At 42.9% G+C, this 23,419-nt stretch overlaps 1 protein-coding gene across 2 annotated transcripts in view; it reads left to right on the top strand.

The window, feature by feature from the left end:
- Nucleotides 1-4,396: 4,396 nt before the first annotated feature.
- LOC119656017 (putative ATP-dependent RNA helicase TDRD12) overlaps nt 4,397-23,419 on the top strand; it is a 167,088-nt gene continuing 148,065 nt past the window's right edge. For both annotated transcript variants that reach the window (XM_038062267.1, XM_038062268.1), the window contains exons 1-4: nt 4,397-4,799; nt 4,885-4,988; nt 5,049-5,163; nt 12,004-13,550. In XM_038062267.1, the coding sequence (XP_037918195.1) occupies nt 4,608-4,799; nt 4,885-4,988; nt 5,049-5,163; nt 12,004-13,550 (1,958 nt within the window). In that variant the 5' untranslated portion in view covers nt 4,397-4,607. The remainder of the gene's footprint in view (nt 4,800-4,884; nt 4,989-5,048; nt 5,164-12,003; nt 13,551-23,419) is intronic.

The raw sequence follows: 23,419 nt of genomic DNA, 5'->3' as shown, positions 1-23,419 counted from the left end.
CGCATTCCTTACGTTCTGTGTGCGCCTCCATATATCTTGCATGGTACAGCAAACTTATTTCTTTCGTTAGAATGTCGACTGGAATCATGCCCGCCACCAACAGCACTGATCATCTGATGTGGTTCTAAAAGCACCGTAAATCATTGAAGCCATCAGCCGGTAAACTGAACTTACCTGCTTCCGTCTCTGAAAGTTTGCAAGCATCTCTACCCAAACAGGTGACGAGTAAAGCAGAATAGATTGCACCAACATTTTTGCAAGTGCCACGCTGGCACTGGCTGCCTTTTGGCATGCATACTCTAGGTACTCCCTAAAGCTCAATTATCACTCCCAAGTATTTGATGGCCGCCTTTGACACAATATTATATCCATCGACTTCCACTTTCACAGTGTTCTTCTTCCTGTTAAGACAGATTCCGTTCTCGCCCGCCAATATCAGCCTGGCTCTTTCTAGTCAGGACTTCACCATTCTTAGTGTTTCTGCATGATGTTGTCCAGATCCTCTAGACGTTTTGCTGTAACAACCAAAGCTAGAACATCCGCAAACCTGGCAATCGCGGTCAGGGATCATTTTGGCCAACAATGCACTCAAACTGAGTAAAGCAGCTGGCCTTGATTGTTTCCCCGCAGAGTAATTTATCTCTACACCTGCAGTTACTGCAGATCTACTGCTCCCAAGATTACCATCAGAAATCTTGGGAGTAAAAAAAGGGGATGGTCGCTAAAATTCGAAAACATGGGGCACATGTTTTGAGTGTGACAATTGGAGGGTTATTTGCGTGATCCCTGTCGTCGAAAAGATAATGGCTAATCCTGGAATGCATCAAACAGCACCTCGAAAACTTGAACGACAAAGAGCAGGCTGGTTTCCGCTCCGGATCCTCCTGCATTCACCACATCAACACCCTACGAATCATTTTGGAATAGTGCGTGAAATTTAGATCTTCGCTGTACCTGCTCGATTTCAAGAAAGCGAAAGGGGCATTCCGGAGAAACATCTCGGAGAATTTTCAAGACCAAAGCGGAGACTGCCAGGGTTGCATCCTGTGACGATATTATTTCTTCATGTCCGCTCTTACGGACGTCGAGGAATTCAATGGACGATGATATCTTTATTCAAACACCTCGACTACGTTCATGACATCTGTTTGCTCTCTCACCGGGTCGTGGACCTTGGCCAAATAGCTCTGGATTCGGAAGGAGAGGCAGGTAGAGTTGGACTAAAGAAAAACACCAAACAGAGGTTCTTAGTCTAACATGCGATGTGATAGGAAGCCGAAAATGACAGCGGATAAATCACACATTGACGGGGGGCGATAATTGCATTGCGGGCTATGCCATGCAAGATTGCGGACGAGTGGGTCGCTCGAAGGACACTTGGCGTAGAACCGTGAAAGTAGCTTGCATGTCCACAATCAAGGCGCTCCATCCTGCTGGTCCTGAGGAAAGTAGTAACGAAATGTAGCGAAAAATTGAGGATGGACGCGAATAACATAAAAAAACGAAGTTTACGGACTACTAATTGAAGGACGAATCCAAGCCATTGAAGACAAGTATCACGAATTAAGGCGATACAATAAGATCTGCAAACGAGAACAGCGAAAGTTCAATAACAACAAAATTTTAACACTTGACGACAGCTTGAAGAAGAACGATGTACGAGTAGCATGTAGTATAGTGAAACGGATAATAGCTTTTAATCCGCGAACCACCCTTTGTAGAGATCAGAATGGCAATATCACCAGTGACGAGACTCAAATAAAAGCAAGATGGGTTTGGTATTTTCAAGACCTCCTGAACCCAACGATGACCCATTTTCGCCTCTTAGTCATTCCAGATTATCCAAACGAAGAACAAGTGCTCACACCCCCGACTTTGTACGAAGTACAGACAGCTTTGTTTAAATTAAAATCACACAAATCCCGGGACCGGTGGCATCCCAGCCGAGCTCTTAAAAGAAGGGGTAACAGAGTTCACCAGTCGAATCTACAAACTAATCAGCAGAATTTAAACAACCGAACAAATACCTGACGACTGGAGGAAAAGTGTAATTTGTCCAGTATACAGAATAGCAGATCGTGTGCGTTGCTAAAACAATAGGGGAACCTCGCTGCTGTGTACGTGCTACAAGGTGCTGACAAATATAATGGAACGATGACTAAGACAGTATACAGACAGGGATACCTAGGTGACTTTAGATCCGGATGATCAACAACGGACCAGATATTCGCAGTTAAGCAGGTGCTCGATAAATGCTGGGAGTATGACATCGATGTGCACCAACTGTCCATTGGTAAAAATCCAAAATGAACTGACACCAATTTTTTTTAGTGTTAGGACTTAAGCAAGGGACGGTATTGCCCCATCGTCTTTGCTCGAATGCGTCGACAGGAAGGTGGTTTCAGTTGATACCAGAGATACGTTATTGGTAAAATCAGCACAAATAGTGGCCTACGCACACGATGTGTATATTTTCGCCCGATCGATGCTTCCTGTGAAGGAAGTGTTCATGCAGTTCAAGTCAGCAGCGAGTGAAGTGGGGCTCAGGGTCACTGAATTCAAAACGAATTTATCCAAACTCGAAAGGCGGTTGCTAGTATGCAGAACGTTGCAGTGATCGAGCATAATTTCGAACAGGTGGACCATTTTCTACCTAGGAGCGCTACTCTCGAAGAACAGAAATAAAAAACACTAATTCCAAAGGCGGATTGCTACTGCTCATAAAGCATTTTATGTGGTCCTCCACAAAATGAGATCGAGAAAAGTACACAAACGCAATAAACTGCGCATCTACAATATATTAATTTGGACTATGCTGCTGTATGGATGCGAGACGGGGACTTTGACGCAAATGTCGGAAAAGCAGATCGATACCTTCGAGAGAAAAATCTTTCGAAATATTTTTGGAGCCGTAAAGGATTGAAGGAGATGCCTGGCGAATTAGATACAATCATGAATTGTATGAATTATTTGGTGACCCATCAAAACTAGTCAAAATCCGGAAATTGCAATAGGCATGCCACATGGAATGAATGCACGAGGGAAGAAGGAAGAGGGATTCTGAAATGAGTGCTGAAAGGCGGAGCCGATGGTAGCGGCTCAAAAAAAGTCAAGGAAATGTTAGGAGGACTCAGTGAGCGCAGATTGCAGATCAATTTTGAAATTTTCTAACGTGAGGACGCGGTCTTCGTATCGAGATAAATGTATCAATTCGGGATGTAGGGTCATCGAAAAGAAGTGTACAGCCCTTTTGGGTTACATTCACGTCAAAACGTTAGGATTTAAATTTGACATACTCTTTCTCAAAGTTCATTGAAAAATCGCAGCATTCACCCTCCTCTCCTTGTTATAATAATAATCGTTAGCACCAGAATCAAGTTAGATCAACGTTTTGAATTGCGTTAGACCACTTCATTCAAGATCGTAACGTGCACTGTACGATTGCAGGACACCGTAGGAGGCAATGTAGTCAGCATTGCGCTCGCCCGTGATTATTACCCTGATTTGAATCAGGTACTAATTCACTGCTAAGTCGACTGGTATCCGACGTGAAGCCACGACACATATCCGCCCGCCTCCAGTGAGATCTAAACCGCCACCTTCCGAACTACAGTGTTCTAACCACTGAGCTACAATAACTTGATATTATCATCCTAAACTGGATATGTAGAAGGAAGAAAAAGATCCCGTCTTTCTACTCTTGCTAAAAATCAATAGCGGAAAGAAGCTATTTTCGTATCATAAATAAGCTTATTGGTAGGGTAATCATCTCCGCGATGTACAAGGGAACTATGGAGGGCGCGGCCCTTGCCCTTCCAACCTTTACCACAATTTTTCCTAGTATTTGAGAGAAATAACTTTTCCAAATTTTAAAGTGCGTGTGTAGGTCCAGATATTAGATATCATAAACTTACAAACAACCTTTGCTTAGGAGATATTGCATCCCCTAATTGTGTGTTCTCTTTATATATGTGTGGTAGTACCATTTGCAAAAGATCTCCGAAAGAATTTGGGTCTATCCTCAAAGGATTTTTGAAATTAATATAGCTAAGTGTCGGACGCAATAACAATAGGTTCAATAGCACAATGACATTTTGTTCGTGCATTTGCAACTTGTAACTAAGGTTTAAACAAAATTTTACCAAGTAAATGGAAAATGCGATTGCACAATTTGTTTGGCAGGGTATGGTCCCTATTAGATATACTATGCTGTCGGCATTCTGGATAAAACCCCACAGCAACAGTCAACAGTACAGTCCGACAAAAATGACCGTTAGAAATTGAAATGCTCAATCAGTGGCGCGCCGTAAATATACGATATTTTCAATACAAAAAATATTGTATTTGGCAATTCCGCACGTCTGGCTTTGTTGCGGCATCTTTCCTCATAGTCGAATGCGCCATGTCTTCGGGTCGGTTTTTCATTTAGTGGTTTTCCTTTAGCAATTCAGTTCCCACCTAGTGATGTCATTTTGTTTTTAGTGACTTTGAGTCCGCATGAACTACATATCCAAAATATCCAATTGTTTCCGTTGAAATCTGAAGACTAGACAGTTATTTTACATTTGTTTGTGATAACCTCAAAAACATATCCCCAATCGGTAAACATGATTAGCAACGAAGAGGAACGGGACTGCATCAGAATTACCCACTACATCAACCCGCATATGTTTTGGTTCAAGTACGAATCGAGTTTCCTGGCGAATACTGAACTATGTGCGTGGGAAAATCAGTTGCAAACTCACTGTTTTAAGTTCGCGAATTCGCCGGCGAGCGGGTACCAGCCCCAAGTTGACGAGGTGTGTGTGCACAAGGAATACAGTTCTCGGCATCGCCATAGCGATGGACTAACGATTTAACCTTGACGATTTCCCGTTTTTGCAGATTGTCGTCGCTTACATTTTCTCTTTGGGTCGATGGATCCGGGCTAAATGCGACTTCGTAGCCGAGTCGGGGAAAAAGTACAGTGTATGGGCCATTGATTACGGGTGAGTGCATCTTCTTGCATTTGGAATTCTCATTAGAAGTAAACCTGCTTTTTCCCATAGGGTACCGTTCCAAGTCGAAGGCCGGTTAATAAAACCCTGGCCCAGCGACATTGAGGATGGTCCTCGGCAGTCGGTGTTCTTCGCTGGACTTATGAACGTTGTACCAGCTCAAAAGGTGAGATTGCATTTTTTAGTAAATCGCCTTAAACTCTTTCGTGAAATGATGGATCCACTGGGCCAGTCAAAATTGTTTGTTTTCTGCTGAAGTCATAGTCGATTATGGAACACTGCATGATATTGCTTGGAACCAGGGTCGCGTAGGTTTCCTTGTTAATAAAGCTATTTCCGTTTTTCCTATACGCGGCCAAATTCTCGTTTTTTTTCTTTTGGAAGTGCAGGTGACTGTGTCCCGCTGTGAGAACTAGCCTGAATCCTTTAACATATTACTACGTACTAACCTTCTCATTCCCCCGCCTTACAGAGCCTTTGTAGTTCTACCTTGTTAGGTAAAACCACACATCACTTTGAGCGTCTTTATTCGGAATACCGGACAGAACTAGACACTGCTTCACTGAGTGGTGATGTTAAAATACCAGAAAATTTTTAGTCTAGTGAAAACTCTTCCTTTTCACTAACTACAGACATGTTAGCCACTACATGACACTTTGGAATGCTTAATTAAATTGCAAATTACTTTAAATCCACTGAAGGCAAAAATACACTCATCACATAGACACGGGACATAATCTTCTTTTTATTTTCTTAAACTGACATTTCTCAACTTATCAATATTCATATTTACAATTCAAAAATTAAATAATCATGGCCTGCTCCGCCACGGAGAACACCGATAGTGGCCACTGTCAATCGAATTAACAGGGGCCGGTTTTCGGAGGGTATCAGTCCTCACCAGAACGTGAGTACAAGGTTCGAGTTCCCTAGGGATGTGAACCGTCGGCTACGTGTGAGGAGATGCCGATAGTGGGTTTAATCTGGGAACTTCGTCTCTTGTCGAGGACCGAGTCATTGGAGAGTCGGCTATACGACGTTTGAATCCCAAGAGCTTTCCGAGCCTCGAGAAGATAGTAGATTCAAATTGCATTCCTTGTCCGATGATGATTATGACGGGAACACCAAAGCGCGAAATCCACTCTCAACAGAGAGTCTCAGCATATGACTGTGCTGTTACGTCCTGCAGAGGTATTGCCTCAGGCTATCGCGTAAACCGATCAATGATCGTGACGCAGTATTCGTAGCCGTGCGAGTCTCGCAAAGAGCCTATAATAACTAGGTGTATATTGGGGAAGCGCCTTGTCGATTTACACTTACTTCCTTGCAAGCATGCCTAGTGACCATCACCAGAATCCATGCCCTTCATGTATGCACGGCCAGAAATATTTGCTGGGGACTAGTCGGTTCATTGTTCGAATGCCAGGGTGTGCAAAATCGTGCACTGAGCGAAACGCTTCTTTGGGGTGCTTCGCAGCTATCACCATCGCCAGGTCGCATGCAAAATCCTGCACTGAGCGAAACGCTCCCTTTGGGTGCTTCGCAGCTATCACCATCGCCAGTTCGCATGCAAAACCAACCACCGTTGCCTTCCTTGGCACGTGAAGATAAACCACTCTGTCATACATTGCGTTCCATAGCAGGGCCCAACACGGGGCCTTGGGAATACCTGCCGTCAAAGCATATTTTGGTCCGTTATTCGTTTCATATCAAAGAAGAGTCTCCGACAGGCCTCTATAGTAACCGGTCTAAATAAACAGGGACACCTAGTTTATCCAAGGTGTCCTTAATCCAACCCCGGTTGGTGAAATTAAAGGCATTTCTGACATCTAGCATCGCCACGGCGCAGTATTACCAACTGACAACGCTGTGACGTGATTTTAGCAGCCGACTTCAGGGCTATGTTTGGTGTCCCGTTCAATTTCGAATTCTTATTCTCAATTCGCCCACAGATCTCTTGTAGTTCTTTCTCGGTTACCCCGGGAATTTGGAAAATTTTCTGTTAAATCTTTGGTAGGGGGTCCACTTTCTTCGTGTTATGGGAAAAGAACTGCAATTATTTTGAACAAAAGTCGCAGACACGTCAAGTAATTCCGCTTATTTCCTCGTATGGGTTTCTTAAGGCTACTTCAAAGATGGTGGAATTCTTTCTCCATCTGCCGGTGTGTTCTGGCTTCCCTTTGGAACAACCTCGTAGATAGGATGATCTCAGTAGTGAGATTTCCTAGTTCCACCAGTAGGTTTGTTTCTTATTGTGGTAGAAACGCCGTCGTGGCATTCTAGAGGAGCATGCTTCAGTTATTCGCGGACAGCTCACTCAGCTTTTCCAGCGCCGTTTCGTTCAGGGATTGTGATGTCTTTCTAAAGTCACTTCTCGAAAGCTTCAGTGGATAAGCCAACCTTTCGAGTTTTTCCATTTCTGTTGCGCATTCGAATATCGCCTCCTCCGTTTCTAATGTCTGGAAACATGGTCTCGTGGTCACACCCGCCAGACTATCCCTTTTGTCAACAAGGCACTGAAGCAAATCAGTTCGACGAATCAGCCTAACCTTCTGATGAAGCTGATGATGCATGCAACGTTGGCTAGTGCAATATCCAAGTGTGCGAAGGTTTCAAGTAAGGTTTGACCTCTGGTGTACGTCACTCGGCCTCCCCGGCAATAATTTTAGGTCTATGGTCTCTAGCGCAACTGTTGCACTATGAGGGGCGTGACAGTTGTAGATATGGACGCTATTGCCTTTTGCCTCCATAAAGCTGGTTACCGGGAATGCCACTGTTGATTCATGACTTGCCTTCAAGATGTTCATATCGTCGTGTAGCACTACCGTACTTTTGATAAGATGGTTGGCGAGAGAAAGTCTTGAGATGTCCCGCAATGATTGAGGTTCTTTTTTATCAACCTCATTTAGCTCAACGATTCAGCTTCCTGCTATATGCTACTTGACATCACCTGCAACGTGCCCGTCGTCCACTTCCTCTTTCCTTTTGTACATCATGCATTGTGGATTTGTAGTGTAATCTTTGATGAGATAGTCCTTTTCACATTGCACATTTTCGAACTATCACGCTGATTAGTGCATGCTTCTACAAAGCCATCGAAATCGACGCATCTAAAGCACCTCCTGAGAGATGCTTCTTAAGTCGGCACACGATCCAATCTCTTCTTACTTTGCTCGCGGTGATCAGTTTAATTGTAGAATCCACCGGCAAGTTAACAGTAAGGGGAAGGATATCGGCGTAAATAATGATTATTTCATGACGGATCTGTTTTCCTGCCCACCTTTGTCCGGGTTGACAGTTCACCGATTCTTCCCCCAACTTTTCTCAGAATTTTCTTCGGCTCAGTTTTCTTCAATGAAGAGGTTTTTTCCTTTTTGGCTGCTTGCTGGGCACCAAGGGGTTCCCTAATTCCGTTCCTACAACGTTTCTTCATTTACCCTATGTTGCGAGGTGTTATCTGCGTTTCTCGCATGACTTTTGCACATGACGCTTAGTGTTTTCCTCTTCTGCTGCTCTAATATGGAAAAACTCAATGCCCCGTATCAGAGCAGCCTCAACTTGATGAATTCACAGAGTTCATTTATGCGTTCTCCCAATGAAAGGGGCGCTGTAACATTTGGCTGCCTTCTACTTTCGCCGTTGATCGATGGACGGAAGGTGAAGCTCTATTGACTGTTGTGAATGATGGCGGGGTGACGCGCACGAACTCTGATACCGTGCGAAATCCCGGAAAGTTTGCCACCGTGTGCTCCGTGATAAAGGAGATTTGTCATTGCCCCGGTCACACTTCAGCACGGTACTGGGTATCCGAAGCCCTACCACCATAGATTACATGGTTTGATTTACGGGTGTCCTTATGTTGTGATGTGGAAAGTCCCGCCAAAAGCTGCAGACACAGTAGAAAAGTATTTATTATCCCGAAGCGAGGCAGTGTAGAGACCGAATAAATTGCCATGCTGTTTCGCGAGTACTCACACGTCCTCCAGTTCTCACCATGTACTTCTAGTAATTACTGCTTTTTATGTAAACATTTTTATGCAATTCATGCATATTAATGAATAACGTTTATTGCTACGGAAAATTGACGTCTGTACTTTCCGTACTCAATTGAAAAATCGGCAATAACACAAAATTAAATAAAATTCGAAAGCAGGAAAAGTGTCTGTCTTAGATCCTACACTAAACAGATTATTTACCTCTTTAAGATAGAGTTCTGTTGGAATCATGCCGGAGCCTCTATATTAGAAAATGCAGTTGGCTCTAAGTCGAGGGTATTTGTTACAGTTTTGTCCGATAGACCCCTTGAGTTCGTCAGCAGGTGGTGCTAGGATATTTGACAGTTAGATTTTAGTCCGAAATAATCGATTGTATATGCATATGTAACCACGGCATTCAATGAATAAGGAACTACCTCCTAGATCACATTCTTGTCTTCTGATTGGTCTAAGAGTAGCCATAGCGTACGGAGTAACACACAGATGAGACTGGAGGTTACTTGTACAAATATATAAGCTAGCGAAGCTAGTACCAAACTATAAATATGCTGCTGAACGTTGGAAAAGAGGTCGTCATTCTTGTAGTACACATACAATCCCCAACGTGCCACTATGAGTTAAATGACATGACTATATTTGAAGAACAAAAATTTAAACTGCCCTTTTGCATGTATGGAGACCGTCCTTAAATTCGACGTAGAATTATGTAACTCATTGTATGTGTGAGCATTGGAAGCTTCCACCTTTTGCCCAAATTTGGTGTCGATCGCTACAACCGTCTCCGAGAAAAATGCATGTGACAGACGGACAGGCAGACAGTAAACCGATTTAAATAAAATGGGGTGAACAGCTCACATCTATGTCACCGTCGATGATAGAACACTCGAAGCTGTGGCACAACGGGCTCTGGACATGGAATGCTGCAGCAGTCGGCTTTTCACAACATAAATAGTTTGCACCAGGTAAGCAAAATCTATTAAATGTCCGGCAACTATGCCCACTTGAACTTGACAAATGTCCGAGTAGAAGAAATACAGGCAACAAACCTAGCAATTGTTGGCGCGACAATCTAATTTGATCGATAATTTAAAGTATTTTAGGGCATTTCTTTGAAATTCATAACGGCACAGTGCAGCTGACACTGTCGTAAATTCAGTTATGAACCTGATAACGACGGCCTGCGGAGCTTTTATGTTCAGGAGGCCATCGAGACGTGGCAAACCTTCTATGTATTGGTAGACGGCGTAACTTGCAGAGCTCTGGAAGGAGTGTCACAGATTCCGCCGCTTGACAGAACCTCTAAACGACCGAGAGGAGGCATGTACCATTATGACAAAGTACAGATCAGCCAAAAAAGACTTCGTAGCGCAATAAACAGGAGCAAAGCTCACTGCTGGCAGCATCTGGTTGACGAAGTGAATGAAGACCCGTTGAACTCGGTTACAAACTGCTAATCCGAAAATCGGGGCTCCTGTTCATTGAAGGCCCTATTCCCTGCCCACCCCGTACGGGATGACATCGGCGCGGAGGGCGCCGAGGACTGCCCACGTTTTCCTATAAACGAGTTCGGACAGACAGTACTCTCTATGAAAACCAAGAAGGCGCCAGGACCCGATGGTATCCCAGCGGAGGTATACAAATTGGTCTTCCAACATCCGCCATACCTACTATTCGGCACATTCAACGCTTGTCTGCGGGAGGGTATATTCCTTTCCTGTTGGAAGGTGGAAGAGGAGGAAGGACGAGCCTGAGTTGCCGTCTTCATACCTCCCACTTTACACTGCACGGAAAGTGCTCATAAGAAGTAGAGCGCCGCCGAAGACATATCCCCACGGCAGTTCGGTTTCAGAGCAGGGGGATCCACAATTACTGCTGTCATGCAAGTCATGGATGCCGCTCGTCGAGCGGAGGCACACAGCCGCCGAGCTCGACCGGTGGTGCTCCTTGTAACGCTTGACGTCAGGAACGCCTTTAATTCCGTAAGATGGAAAGACATTCTAGGCACACTAGACAATACTTTCCACGTGCCGAATCATCTCTTACGGATATTGAGGGACTACCTGAAGAACCGTTCACGGCTCTATGAAACGCTAGAGGGTCAGAGGAGGATGGAGGTCACGTCGCGGGTAGTGCAGGGAGCCATCCTAGGACCGAACTTCTCGAACGCTTTCTATGAGAGCCTACCTAAACTACTGCAGATGATGTCGCGGTATTTGTTGCTGAATGCACTGTCGAACAGGCGCAAAGCACGCTTGGTATATTGATGCGACGGGTAAGCGGATGGATGACTGTTCATGGTTTCAACCTTGCACTGGAAAAAAACGAAGGAGTCATCCTGATTAAAAACAGAATTCCGACCCTGCATCCAATATCGTTCGGAGAGTCGACGATCGAGTCAAAACCAACGGTAAAGTACCTTGGACTGACTCTTAACTCAAAGATGAGCTTTTTCGAGCAATTCGAAGCAGCTGCGAATGGCTACAGCTGGAGCTTTGGCCTTAAGTAGGCTAATGGTAAATATTGGGGGCTCTACGGCGCAGAGGTATGGGTTTTCTTGTGGACGCTGGGATGGGATTCGCCAGCAGCTCTATTTAAACTCTGGTTGGTGGTGGTAGTTCTCTCTCCAGATAACACTCTCGAGAAGATGCTGAGGAGCGCTGACAGGTGTAGCCGTGGTGCGCAATACATCCGGACAACGCTTCTCGCGCTTATGGCTAAGATTAAAGTGTAGTATTCTTTCCATAGTCAATTTTTATCAATGGGTGGTCGTTCGCGCTCACCTCCCCGGCCTGGGCATCAGCATGATCATCGAACATGTGCATCTCTGTCACCCATCCGCCGAGCATTTCCTTCTCTGCGGACATTTGATTGAAGATTCGGCAATTCCACATAGCCATATACCAATACGACAGAAATATGTTCCATCTTAAGAAGCATTTTTAAATAATAAGTGAATAAATAATGATTATGTGCATATTGCTAACATTTCTCTTTTTCTTTTATTCATGCAGACTTTCAACCTAGAGACCCTTGCCACTGAAATGGTTCAATGCGACAAATGGTCTCCGACTGCCATCTCTACGATTGGCAAATTAATAAAGGAAGCCGAAGAAATAAGATTCATTCGTAACAAGCGAACAAAACAAGGACAATTTTTCGGCAATCTTGTTTTTACTACCCGCGGGAACAAATCTGTGAAAGCCGATGCTATTTTATTAGAAATTGACCAGGCGAAAGCCTTAACGACACACGAATTCTTCACTACTTTGGATGAAATAGGTACAAATCGGTTGCCTAGATGGTCTATGTTGAGTGACGATGGTATTCCTGTCGCATTGACGGGAAGTGGAGCTGCTAAAGAGGGGCCTGTAGAAAAGCCAAAACCGTACGCTGCTTCACCTAATTTAATTCCGGAATGCAGTGACGCTGGGATCGATATAGAACGCAAGTTTACAGATTGGGAAACACGCAATGAGAAGTATCGAATGGGGAATGAAATATCCATAGATGACATTTCTTTTAACGACTCTGTTAGTGTTCGCCACCTTGCTAAAGATCCGGAGACGGCAACGGAAAAGCGACCAGAAATTACATGTGTAGATGATGAAGATCCCCCGATCATGTTGAAAGCGGGAACATTGCGAAGACAACATTTAAGTAAATATCAGCACAGCATTCCCCCGCCACCATCCTCGGCGAACGATTCTAGTAGAAATAGTACGAGTAATGCTAACTCTTCGGAAAAAGAACAACATGAGTTGAGTTCACAAAAAGGAAGTTCGCATCCGAGCAATTCCTCTCCTGCCAATAATCATACTAATGCCAATCTTAATTCTGAAAAGTCGCCAATAAATGTAGAAGAAGCTCATGCAAGTGCTGTAAATGTTGTCATGAACCGTTTAGCAAATAAAAGGAAAAATCTTAACGCAAAATTAGGTCAAATCCTCCCTGAAACACCAACATCAAATACTGCAACCAATTTTTCAGAAGCTGACAAATCGAAGGCCAGTCCAAATGGCAAAAACGGTTATCCAGATAGCAAAAATCAAAGTAATATAGATGAACAATTAAACAGTAATCGTGAAGATGGTGTTAAGGTACAGAGCCCTGATAAGCCTGATCGAAGTCAAAATATTTCACCGACTAAGTCATCATCAATATCTCCGAAATCGTCGTCTATTGAAAATGGCAAGCAGCATGATCCTTCTGGGGGGAAAGGTCAAAAACAGAACAGATATAATAAAAAGCAACAAGAAAAAAATATTATCCCTGCTGGTTTCGATTTAAGGAATTTGTCGCAAAAGTCACAGTCAGGCAGGAAATCGAAAAGTCCCCGACATTCGTCTGGAGCGGGCTCCTCTCGAGTCTCAAATGAACACGCAACCGTATCAAAAAGTGACGAAGCTGCTGAACACGAGCAACGAAATGTGAATAGTTCATCGCCCAAGTGGAATCCATACGGAAGTAATGATGCAGCAGCGCCGAAAGCAAACTTCAGACCCAAACAATCATCCCACGAAGCAAAGCAGATATCATTAAATAACCTTGACGAACAATGGTAGGTGGATTGATATTGTATTTTTAATTTGAATTATGAATTCTATTTGTAAGGGTCATTTCATAGGAATATAGGAAGTAACAGGTCAGATTTTAATTGTATAGTTCGTCGATATTTTTAAGGAAGTTCAGAAAATTTACCAATGTCCCGGAACGCCCGAATGTAGTTTAAAGAACATCAGTTTATTAGTCAATTTAAATTATTTCTCGCGAATAAGGTATTACGATAGAATGATTTTGGGAAGGACTAAGAGAGAATTTATCTTTGATTATGCTTGAAAATGTTACTATCAATATGTCTTTTGAGCTTCGGAAGAATTTGTGATAGGCGAGGATTTCAAATAGTAGCGAAAATATCTGAGTGTCTTTATTTAGGGAAATTACATTATAAAATGTAAGGAAACAACAAAACAAAATCTGATCTTAGAAGTTATTCGCAACCTTCCATTGAACATAATATTTTAATGCATGACTTTTAGATGGTTTTAAATTATTTCTCCTATTCCTCTCCTATTATTCAAGTTGAATAAAAGAATTTATTGAGGAACGCTCGCTTATCACAAGAAAAATACATCAGAGGAACTTGTGTTTGAACATTTTGTTTCGGTTGGAATATTAGTGCAATGACTCAATATATAATATATGGGATCCTCTTAAAGGACATGATCTATTTTTTTTATATAATGAATGAAGATTAATTAACGTTTAAAAATTCTCGAGTAGACTTAGTCGTGATTGTACGATGTTGAGTTGTCGTGCTGGTACGACCATAGACGTTGTGGCCCTAGCTCCAGGATACATGCTGGAGTGATCATGGAAGTTCTTGCGCTGTTAGGTGATTTTTGACTGCCAAAGTTTTCCCGTTCTGAAGTAATTGTTGATACTTGGAAAGGATAATTTTTAAAATTATAAAACCCAAATGAATTTGTGTATGTAAACAACCCGAACAAAAAGAATACACCCTACGAAGTGAAAATATCTCTCTTAACCACACTTACAAAAGTTATTTTATCGCTAAACACTTATGAAAACCGACGTGCTGTTATCGTATAATATAGAAGTAGACAAAATCTTGTTAGATTCCTCGATCGTTGTAGGATTTTTTTTTCGCTAATGCGGGCAAGTGTGAATTTGCCTTTTTAAGATAAAAGTTGTTTTTCGCTTTAATTACAGCGTCTATTAGTTAGAAATTTAGTTCGTTCAGTAATTGACGGGCGGGGTGAGTTGAATTTGATGAATAACAGTGAAGTCTTTGCTAGGAAATTATGTTTATTTTTTAGGATTACTACAGCTTGAGTTCAGCTGGTTTGTACTGACTGTAGTCAAAATCCAAAAATAGAAATATGGTTTCTTTAGAATCGATGAATATAATTTTTATTTTTTTGAATGCGTATTTCGGCAGCCACTTTTTGCCTTCTTCCACTCATTAACAAAAAATAATATTTATAACACTGGTTTACACTGAGAATCGCAACCGAAAATTTCATGCTTAAACCGAGTAGTTTGTGTTCTGATGGGGAAAACAATTTTTCTTTGCGCTCGTGCAGTTTTTTTTCAAAAGTAAATTTATGTTTGTAGGGTACAATTTCAGTTAAAAAGATCTGCAGAGGAAATACCAGGTCCAATTTCAACAACTAGCATTTCATTAGAAAGAAAGAAAAATTATCTTTCAAACTATAGACTACTCCTTTAGATCCGATAAAAAGTGGTTGAGTTATAGCGCACTATATAGTGCCAGCTTGCTGATTTCTTTCAGATATTTCGGTTGGGTAGGTTCTGAGAGTGGGCCCCTCAAAGAAATGATTAATTATCAGCCCTCGCTCTGAGACCAGTTTTGAAAAGTACTAATTGAAATTTGGTACCTCGCATGATTATATCTGGTGAAAAAAAAATTACATCCATCTTTTGTATGTATGGGGACCCCCTTTAAATTCCATGTTTAACGATATAATTCAGCATGCGTGAGCGTCCCCAGTTCCCACCAAAGTTGGTGTCAATTGGTGTAACCGCTTCTGAGAAAAAGGTGTGACACACAGACAGTAAACCGATTTTTAATCAGGTCTTGTTTTACACAAAAAAATAAGGTCTTTTTTTTACATAAAACCTTAAAAGTAGTTTTATTTGTCGTAATGATAGTATACAAAATTGCAGAAATTTCAAGCCAAATCGGACCAAAATTGGATAAAAAATGGCAATTCTATTCTAGATGAACTACACAAACTAATTTAGTAATTTTAAAATTTTCTCCTTGCTTCTTATACAGTTTCATAAACGCAGGTTTTGCTTTCTTAATGGTAACTAATTTCATTTGGCAAATTTCTCCATATTGTCGGTCTCGATATTTTAGAAGGAGCTTGAACTACTTCGCTTGTTTTCACTTCCATGTTCACGTATGAGGAACCAACAGTAATCCGCCACCACGCTTCCATTTCAGAAGCCTCTGTATCGATCCCTCAATTTTCGCCATATCTTGATGGAAGCAATCGCCTTGCATATTACTCTCGGGACCTAGGATCTCAGGGAAAAAACTTAAGTGGCTGGAGAGAAAATGCATCTTGATGGTCATATTCGAACATGGAAATCAATTTTGATATCTGTAACTTATGCTATCAACTTCTTTGTATTTTTTCACTAATGTGTTGAGCCTTTCGACGCAATCCAGGTTACGATTGTTGCCCAAATAGTTGTGAACAACCTCCCTATATACTTCCCATGCTTTTAATTCAAGTTGAGACAAACGACCACAAAATGCATTGTTTTCATAGAGCGCCTTGATTTGAGGTCCATCGAAAATACCAGATTCATCTTTGGGAGGTGGAATATTGAATTTCTGCTTCAGATATAACATAGCTGGTCCATCAGCTGGAAAACTTTTTACCGAAATTCGTCCAAAGGTTCTACCGAGCCGTCGATGAATATAGTGTTGCTCATGATTGCGTCTATCCCATTAAGGTAGTAGTCTCTCCGGCCGTCACGGATTTTGAAGGTATTTTTGGGGATTTTTTTTTATAACAAAATATAATAGAATCGTTTCAAATTTTTGATATGTGTTTATTCGCATTATGAAATAGGTAGAAAAATTTTATTTTTATTTTACATACTGTTATTATTTTCATTTTGATGGACAAAGTTGACACCTTTCATTTAACTCGGGTTGCTGGCGCAGGTGATTCCGGCACTTAGAGTTATCTGAAATGAAAAAACCAAACGGGATATTATTCTGCATGCTCGTGGTTTTGGGCCGAACTAGGATTATTCAATTTTATGAAAAAAATACAGAATGGCGAACTTTAAAAAAAAAATTTGTGTTTTTTTTTTCGAAAAAAATGGAAAAAAAATATTCGCTAAAAATAGATGATTCTAATTACGGCCAGAGCCATTATTGGGTAGAATTACATATTAAAATTTCTGTTAAAACGGTCGAGTAGTTTTTTCTAAACTACCTGCGCCACACGTAAAAATGTTGTTTCGAGAAAGACGCGTGTAAAGTTAAATTTTTGTTATTTTTTAGTGGAAAAGTACACTTACCTCAATCTGCGATGCCTGTCGCATACAATAATCCTCCCTCCTCTTCGTATGCACCATTTTTCTCAACTTTTTCAGCCCTACGATTTAACCTGGCCTTTTTTGAAGCATCAGAAGTCACCTTCTTCGCTTAACTGATCCGCTGTCTATTGTAGACCTGGGCGAACTGCATAGATTTGGCACCGATTTCTACGCCTATAGTTTCCATTTTTTTCAAATCAATTATTCAATTATTGCATAATAACCACTTTTACTAAATCCATTTCCCAATTCCATTAATGAACAAAAAATGTTTATATCCCACAATTCTACACCAAGTATACGCATAATGAAAATGAAACGTCTGTTGATTTCATATGAATTTTTAATCATTGGACAAGAATCAATTATAAATTCTCGGCAAGGACATTCTACCACTACTTTAAATCCTAAAGTGCTAACAAAGTCAGTATTTTCTTCAGATGTATGCCGATTGCATTGAAACTTTCTTTTCTTGGCACAACCACCTGGTCGCTTACTACTTTTTTTCGATTGTTTCTTATCCGTTTTTACATTTTTACAGAGATTTATTCACTTAACAACAAGGTTCAACTAACGAATTCATTCAATAAACCCATGTATGCCGAAAAATACCTTTGTCTCTTTTTCTCATACGCTTATACAATTTTAAAACATGTACACATTTATGAAAGCATACGTAGCTACGAAGGCTACGGAATAAGAAGAGAGGGAAGACCATCGCAGCTGCCGATCATCGCTCAGCGAACAACTCGGCACATATTCGTATATACGCTGTAACTTATTTATTTTTATAGATATATATCTGAAATTTTCACACGATGCTCTCATAATAACTCACTCTCACAATACTTGCAAAATAAGTAAAAAACGATTTTTCTAAATTTGCGCATGAGACTCCTACCTTAAAATAAGAAGCATGGATACTTTGTATTTTCGCCTGGTAGCCCTAATAGTAGGGACGCTACTTTGAGATCCTCGCTAATTTTCCAATTGTGTTGGCCGCAATTGGTGTACTGAAGCATAGTTTCTATCGATTCTTAACGTTTTTCCACATTCCTAGCGTATTCAACTGGAATTGAAGGTTTGATGTTCCCTTTATGGAGTAAGACTGTCTTCAAGTTATTTCTGCCTCCATCAATAAAAAGGTGCCATTCAACTATAGTATATAGTTGCCAGAATGCAGCAAAAAAACGGGGGACTCGGAACAGTAGCAGTAATTGGGGGCAACGAAAAACTTTACCAGTTCTTTGCTCCGCTTCCGATAGTACGTGACTTTTGTCTCAGAGGACAAATATCCATATGTTGCAGTCGCGATGCCAGGATTTCTGCTTTCGATTTCGACAAATAAAGGTCGCGGACCAAATCATTCAGTTCGTCCTGACTCATCAAGTGCGGTTTCCCCGCTCCATTGGCTCTAACTTTCCGATATTCTTTTTCGTTCCATTCCAGAAGGTTTTGGTAGCGAATCTGAATGTAGCACTGCCTGCACTTCTGGGCACACTGTTGAATGTTGACGTACGGTTGCGGGTTGTATCAAACAGAAACAACAATCAGTCCCATGGCTTATGGGCTCTCTCTACAGTATCGGTCTTCCGAATGAGAAATATTTTTCTTCGCCTTTTGAGATATGGTATAAAATTAATCGGCAAATATCGCAAACAATATTTGGCGTCCACGTAAACTCGAAGTGTTGTTTATACCCTTGCAACATTGACTCATTGTTCGTCGGAAAACATTTCCGACCTCTTTTAAAAAAGGTTTCTCCACAAACAGCAAAAGTTGTCAGATGATGTCATGTTTCCACTACCGATGCACAAATGCACAGAAAGTACTATGGTCCTACTTACGGTTACAAATGTTTATAGAAACAGGGGACACGTTATATACTATAACACGAAATAATGATTTTCATGATTTATACAACACGAAATAACGATTTTCACGGACTTTTTAAAATGTTTGTCTACGACTGACTAACTATGTTGTTATCACATATCGAAATACATGCTCCTGGAACCACTTGGTGATATCATGTGTGATGTACCGAATGCATCCATCATTCTCACTTCCTCTTACAACTAGTTGCATGCGTTGCCCACACCTTGGTACGTTTTTTCACTCATACAATACCTTCTTAATACTGTGTTCGTGGACCTCGGGCAGAGTATCGTGTTGCTCTCTACTGTGAATGGGGAACGCGCATCAGGTTGTCATTTCACGTGCTATACGTCAAAGCTGAGGTATCTTCTTCAAGAAAATACCAAATTGACAGGATCGCGCTTGTGAATGGCTTAGTGATCGGTTGGATTGGATTGGAATCATTACTTCTCAACTATGAAGCATGAAAATAAAATGCTATAAGTGCTGGGGCACAATAAGATGCTCAGATGCATTCTGCACCCCTTCGTGCGTATTTGTTCGGTGTATCGTTTTTAACTGCGTGATGGCATTTGGTTGCAAGCACGTGGTTGAATATGTCATGGTCAAACAGTCTATTTTCAAGCCAAGTATCAAATCCTGAAAAAAAGTTATATAATGTTGCATAAAGAATTGTCGCAGCAGATGAACCAGACTTGCTGACGAATTATTTTTATTTTCGATTTACAAATACATTAAACTTAACTTTTACTAATTTTTCCTTTTTATCTAATTCAAGAAATGATTTAATTTAGTATGCCACCGACTATGTGCGTTCTCGCCGGCGGTTGGAGCAGAAGAGCGGTTAGTTTTTCACGTGGTCCCTCTGTCTGCAACCAGCGGAAGTTTTTCACCGCTGGCTCTCCACTCTCGTGGCGAGTTCTAAAAAACCACTGAGAGCGCCTGCGACGTCATTTATCCGCTCGCATTAACAACATTCGAAATAAATTTCGAATGTGAAAATAAATTTCGAATGTTGTTAATCCTACTGCGCCACATACAACTTTCTTCTCTTTCTCTTATGAAAAATGAATACTTACATCAACTATAGGTAATATCGTGATGGCTGTCGATCGTGGTCGTGATTTACCTGTCCTGTGTAGACTTCTTGCTCCGAAGTGACAGTAGGAGAGCTTATTATTTTAGTATTACGATTGCAAATTGTCGGCACATGAATTCGTATAGGCCAAGTACACTCTAAGTTTAGTATTACGATTGCAAATTGTCGACACATGAATTCGTATAGGCCAAGTACACTCTAAGCTTTTACGTCAAAATTATATATGATTTTAAATTGAATATATTTTCCTTCAACACAATTATACTTAAAATCCACAAGGTGATGTAACTTTTTTAGGTTGTGATGTTTACGCCGCCGTGGTTGGGAACAGAAGAGACCGACTTATTTCCATGCGGTCCTTACTGTCCCAACCAACGGCATTTTTCCGCCGCTAATTCTCCACTGCCCTGGTGCGTTCAGAAAATGAGTGAGTGGAGAGTTCCGCGCCATCTACCCGTCCGCATCCGCAACATTCGAAATAAATTTCGAATGCTGCAGATCCTGCCGCGCCACATCACTCCGCCCCCAGACGAAACCTAGGGGGTTTCGGCGACGGATCCCCGAACTTCGTTCGCCGTTAATCCACAAAGCGGACACGACGCTGCTTCGGGGCGCACACGGGTTTCAGCCTGGACAAAGAGACCGCCTTTTTGTGACCACCGATCTCGAGCTGGAAGAAATGTTCTCCCCTCTCGAGAACGCGGTACGGGCCCTCATATGGAGGCTGCAGCGGCTTCCGGACGGCATCCGTCCTGATCAGCACGTGCGTGCATGTGTCCAGTTCCTTGGGCGAACAAGCAGGTATGGACGAGTGTCGAGTGGGTGGTGGCGCTTTGATGCGTCGGAGATTGTCCCTCATCAGACGCACCAACCCCGACTCCGTGAGACCCGATCTCTTGTCGAAAACCGGATCGCTTGGGAGTCTTGGGTTCTCCCCGTATACCAGCTCCGCGGGGCTGGCAGCAAATTCCTCTCGGCGGGTTGTACGAAGACCGAGTAGGACGAGGGGCCAGACTTGAGTCCAGGACGGGTCGTCGCGTGCCATAATGGCGGCTTTCAGCGTCCGGTGCCAACGTTCCAGCATCCCATTGGATTGCGGGTGGTATGCCGTAGTCCGCTGGCGTTTAAAACCCAGGAGTTTGCCTAACTCCGAGAAAGGGGTGGATTCAAATTGCATTCCCTGGTCAGTGATGACCACTGCAGGGACGCCAAAGCGAGGTATCCACTCTCGACAGAGGGCTTCGGCACAAGATTGCGCCGTAATGTCTTTCAGAGGTATTGCCTCAGGCCACCGCGTGAACCTGTCGATGATTGTGAGGCAATACTTGTAGCCGTGCGAGTCTCGCAAAGGCCCTATTATGTCGAGGTGTATCGTGTGGAAATGCTTGGTAGTGCGGGGGAATGAGCCCACTTCTTTCCTTACATGCCTGGAGACTTTACACTTCTGGCATGCGATGCACTCTCTGGCCCAGGAATTGATATCCTTGTTCATGGAGGGCCAGAAGTATTTTCCGGTGACTAACCGGTTTGTTGTCCTGATGCCGGGATGCGCCAAGTCGTGAACTGCGTGGAACACTTCCTTGCGAAATGTGGCCGGAATGTATGGCCGAGGTCCCTTTTCCGAGTCTTCGCAGCAGAGCGAGAGGTTTGAGCCGAAGATTGGCAACTTCCGAAATTTGTATTTGGGGTTGGACTTGAGGCTCTGAAGTGCTGCGTCATCCTCCTGCGCCTTGGCAATAGCCGAGAAATCGAGTGAGGCGGGGATGTTAACCTCGGAGACACGAGACAAAGCGTCAGCAACTATGTTGTCCTTGCCGGACACGTGCTGGATGTCTGACGTAAACTGGCTTATGAAGCTCAGGTGTCGAAGCTGACGAGGGGACGCTTTGTCGGGCTTTTGTTTCAAAGCAAACGTGAGAGGCTTATGGTCCGTGAACACTGTGAACGGCCTGCCTTCTAGGGAGAAACGGAAGTATGTGATGGACAAGTACGCGGCGAGCAGTTCGCGATCGTAGGTACTGTAGTTCCGTTGAGCGGGATTCAACTGTTTCGAGAAGAAGCTCAACGGCTGCCAAACTTGATCCACCTTTTGGTGAAGGGCAGCACCTACTGCGATGTCAGAGGCATCAACAAAAACGGCTAGGGGTGCATCTTGCTGAGGAAATGCCAAAAGTGTAGCATCAGCCAGTTGCTGTCGGGATTTATTGAACGCGCGGACAGCCTCTTCAGACCACACAATCTCTCGTGTGTCTTTTGTTTTGGGGCCAGACAAGTACGCGTTCAAAACTGACTGGTGATGGGCGGCCTTGGGCAGGAAACGACGGTAAAAGTTTAGCATGCCCAAGAACCTCCTCAACTCCCTCACTGTTTTCGGACGCGGGAAGCTTGTGATTGCTTGCACCTTGTCTGGGTCGGGCTGTATTCCTTCAGAGGAAATGGAGTGGCCGAGGAATCTCACCTGTTGTTGAAGGAATCTGCATTTCTCAACGTTTAGGACTAAACCGGCCTCAAGGAGACGTTGAAAAATGCACTCGAGATGGGCTAAGTGCTCAGACTCAGTGGAAGAAGCCACCAAAACATCATCCAGATAGACGAAACAGAAATCGAGGTTTCGCAGGACTGAGTGAATGAACCTTTGAAAGGTTTGCGCCGCATTGCACAAGCCGAAAGTCATTCGGGTGAACTCGAAGAGTCCAAAGGGTGTGCATATTGCCGTCTTTGGAATGTCTTCAGGAGCTACTGGGATTTGGTGGTATGCCTTGGCTAAGTCCAAAGTCGAAAAGATGCGGCAATTCGCGAGGTGATGCGCAAAGTCGTGGATGAGTGGAATTGGATATCGGTCAGGAACAGTCTGTGCGTTTAGCCTTCTGTAATCCCCACAGGGACGCCATTCGCTATTTGGCTTAGGGGCCATATGTAAAGGGGAAGACCAACAGCTGTTTGAGGGCCTGCAGATACCCTGTTGAACAAGTTGTTCAAATTCTTTCCGCGCGATAGCCAGTTTCTGGGGTGGTAGAGGACGCACCTTCGAGAAAATCGGGGAACCAGTAGTATTTATGTGGTGCTGCACATTGGGCTTCACTGGTTTCGAGAGACTACACTCGGTAGTAATCTGGCTGAACTTTTGGAGGAGTGTCCGAACACGAGAGTCGGTGATGTCTTCCAAAAGAACGGAAAGGTTATTGTCAGCGTGAGATACCATTTGGCCCGACGAATTAAGGTTGGTTGTGGGTTCTATAAGGGACTTATTTTGCAAGTCCACCAGCAACCCATAGTGACACAAGAAGTTTGCACCTAATATGGGGAAGCTGACATCCGCCAGGATGAAACGCCACGGAAACGTCCTA

The sequence above is a fragment of the Hermetia illucens genome, chromosome 4 (assembly GCF_905115235.1).
Source record: "Hermetia illucens chromosome 4, iHerIll2.2.curated.20191125, whole genome shotgun sequence".
Lineage (NCBI taxonomy): Eukaryota > Metazoa > Arthropoda > Insecta > Diptera > Stratiomyidae > Hermetia > Hermetia illucens.
Note: the sequence above shows the minus strand (reverse complement) of the source record. Positions and strands in the feature narration are given on the sequence as shown.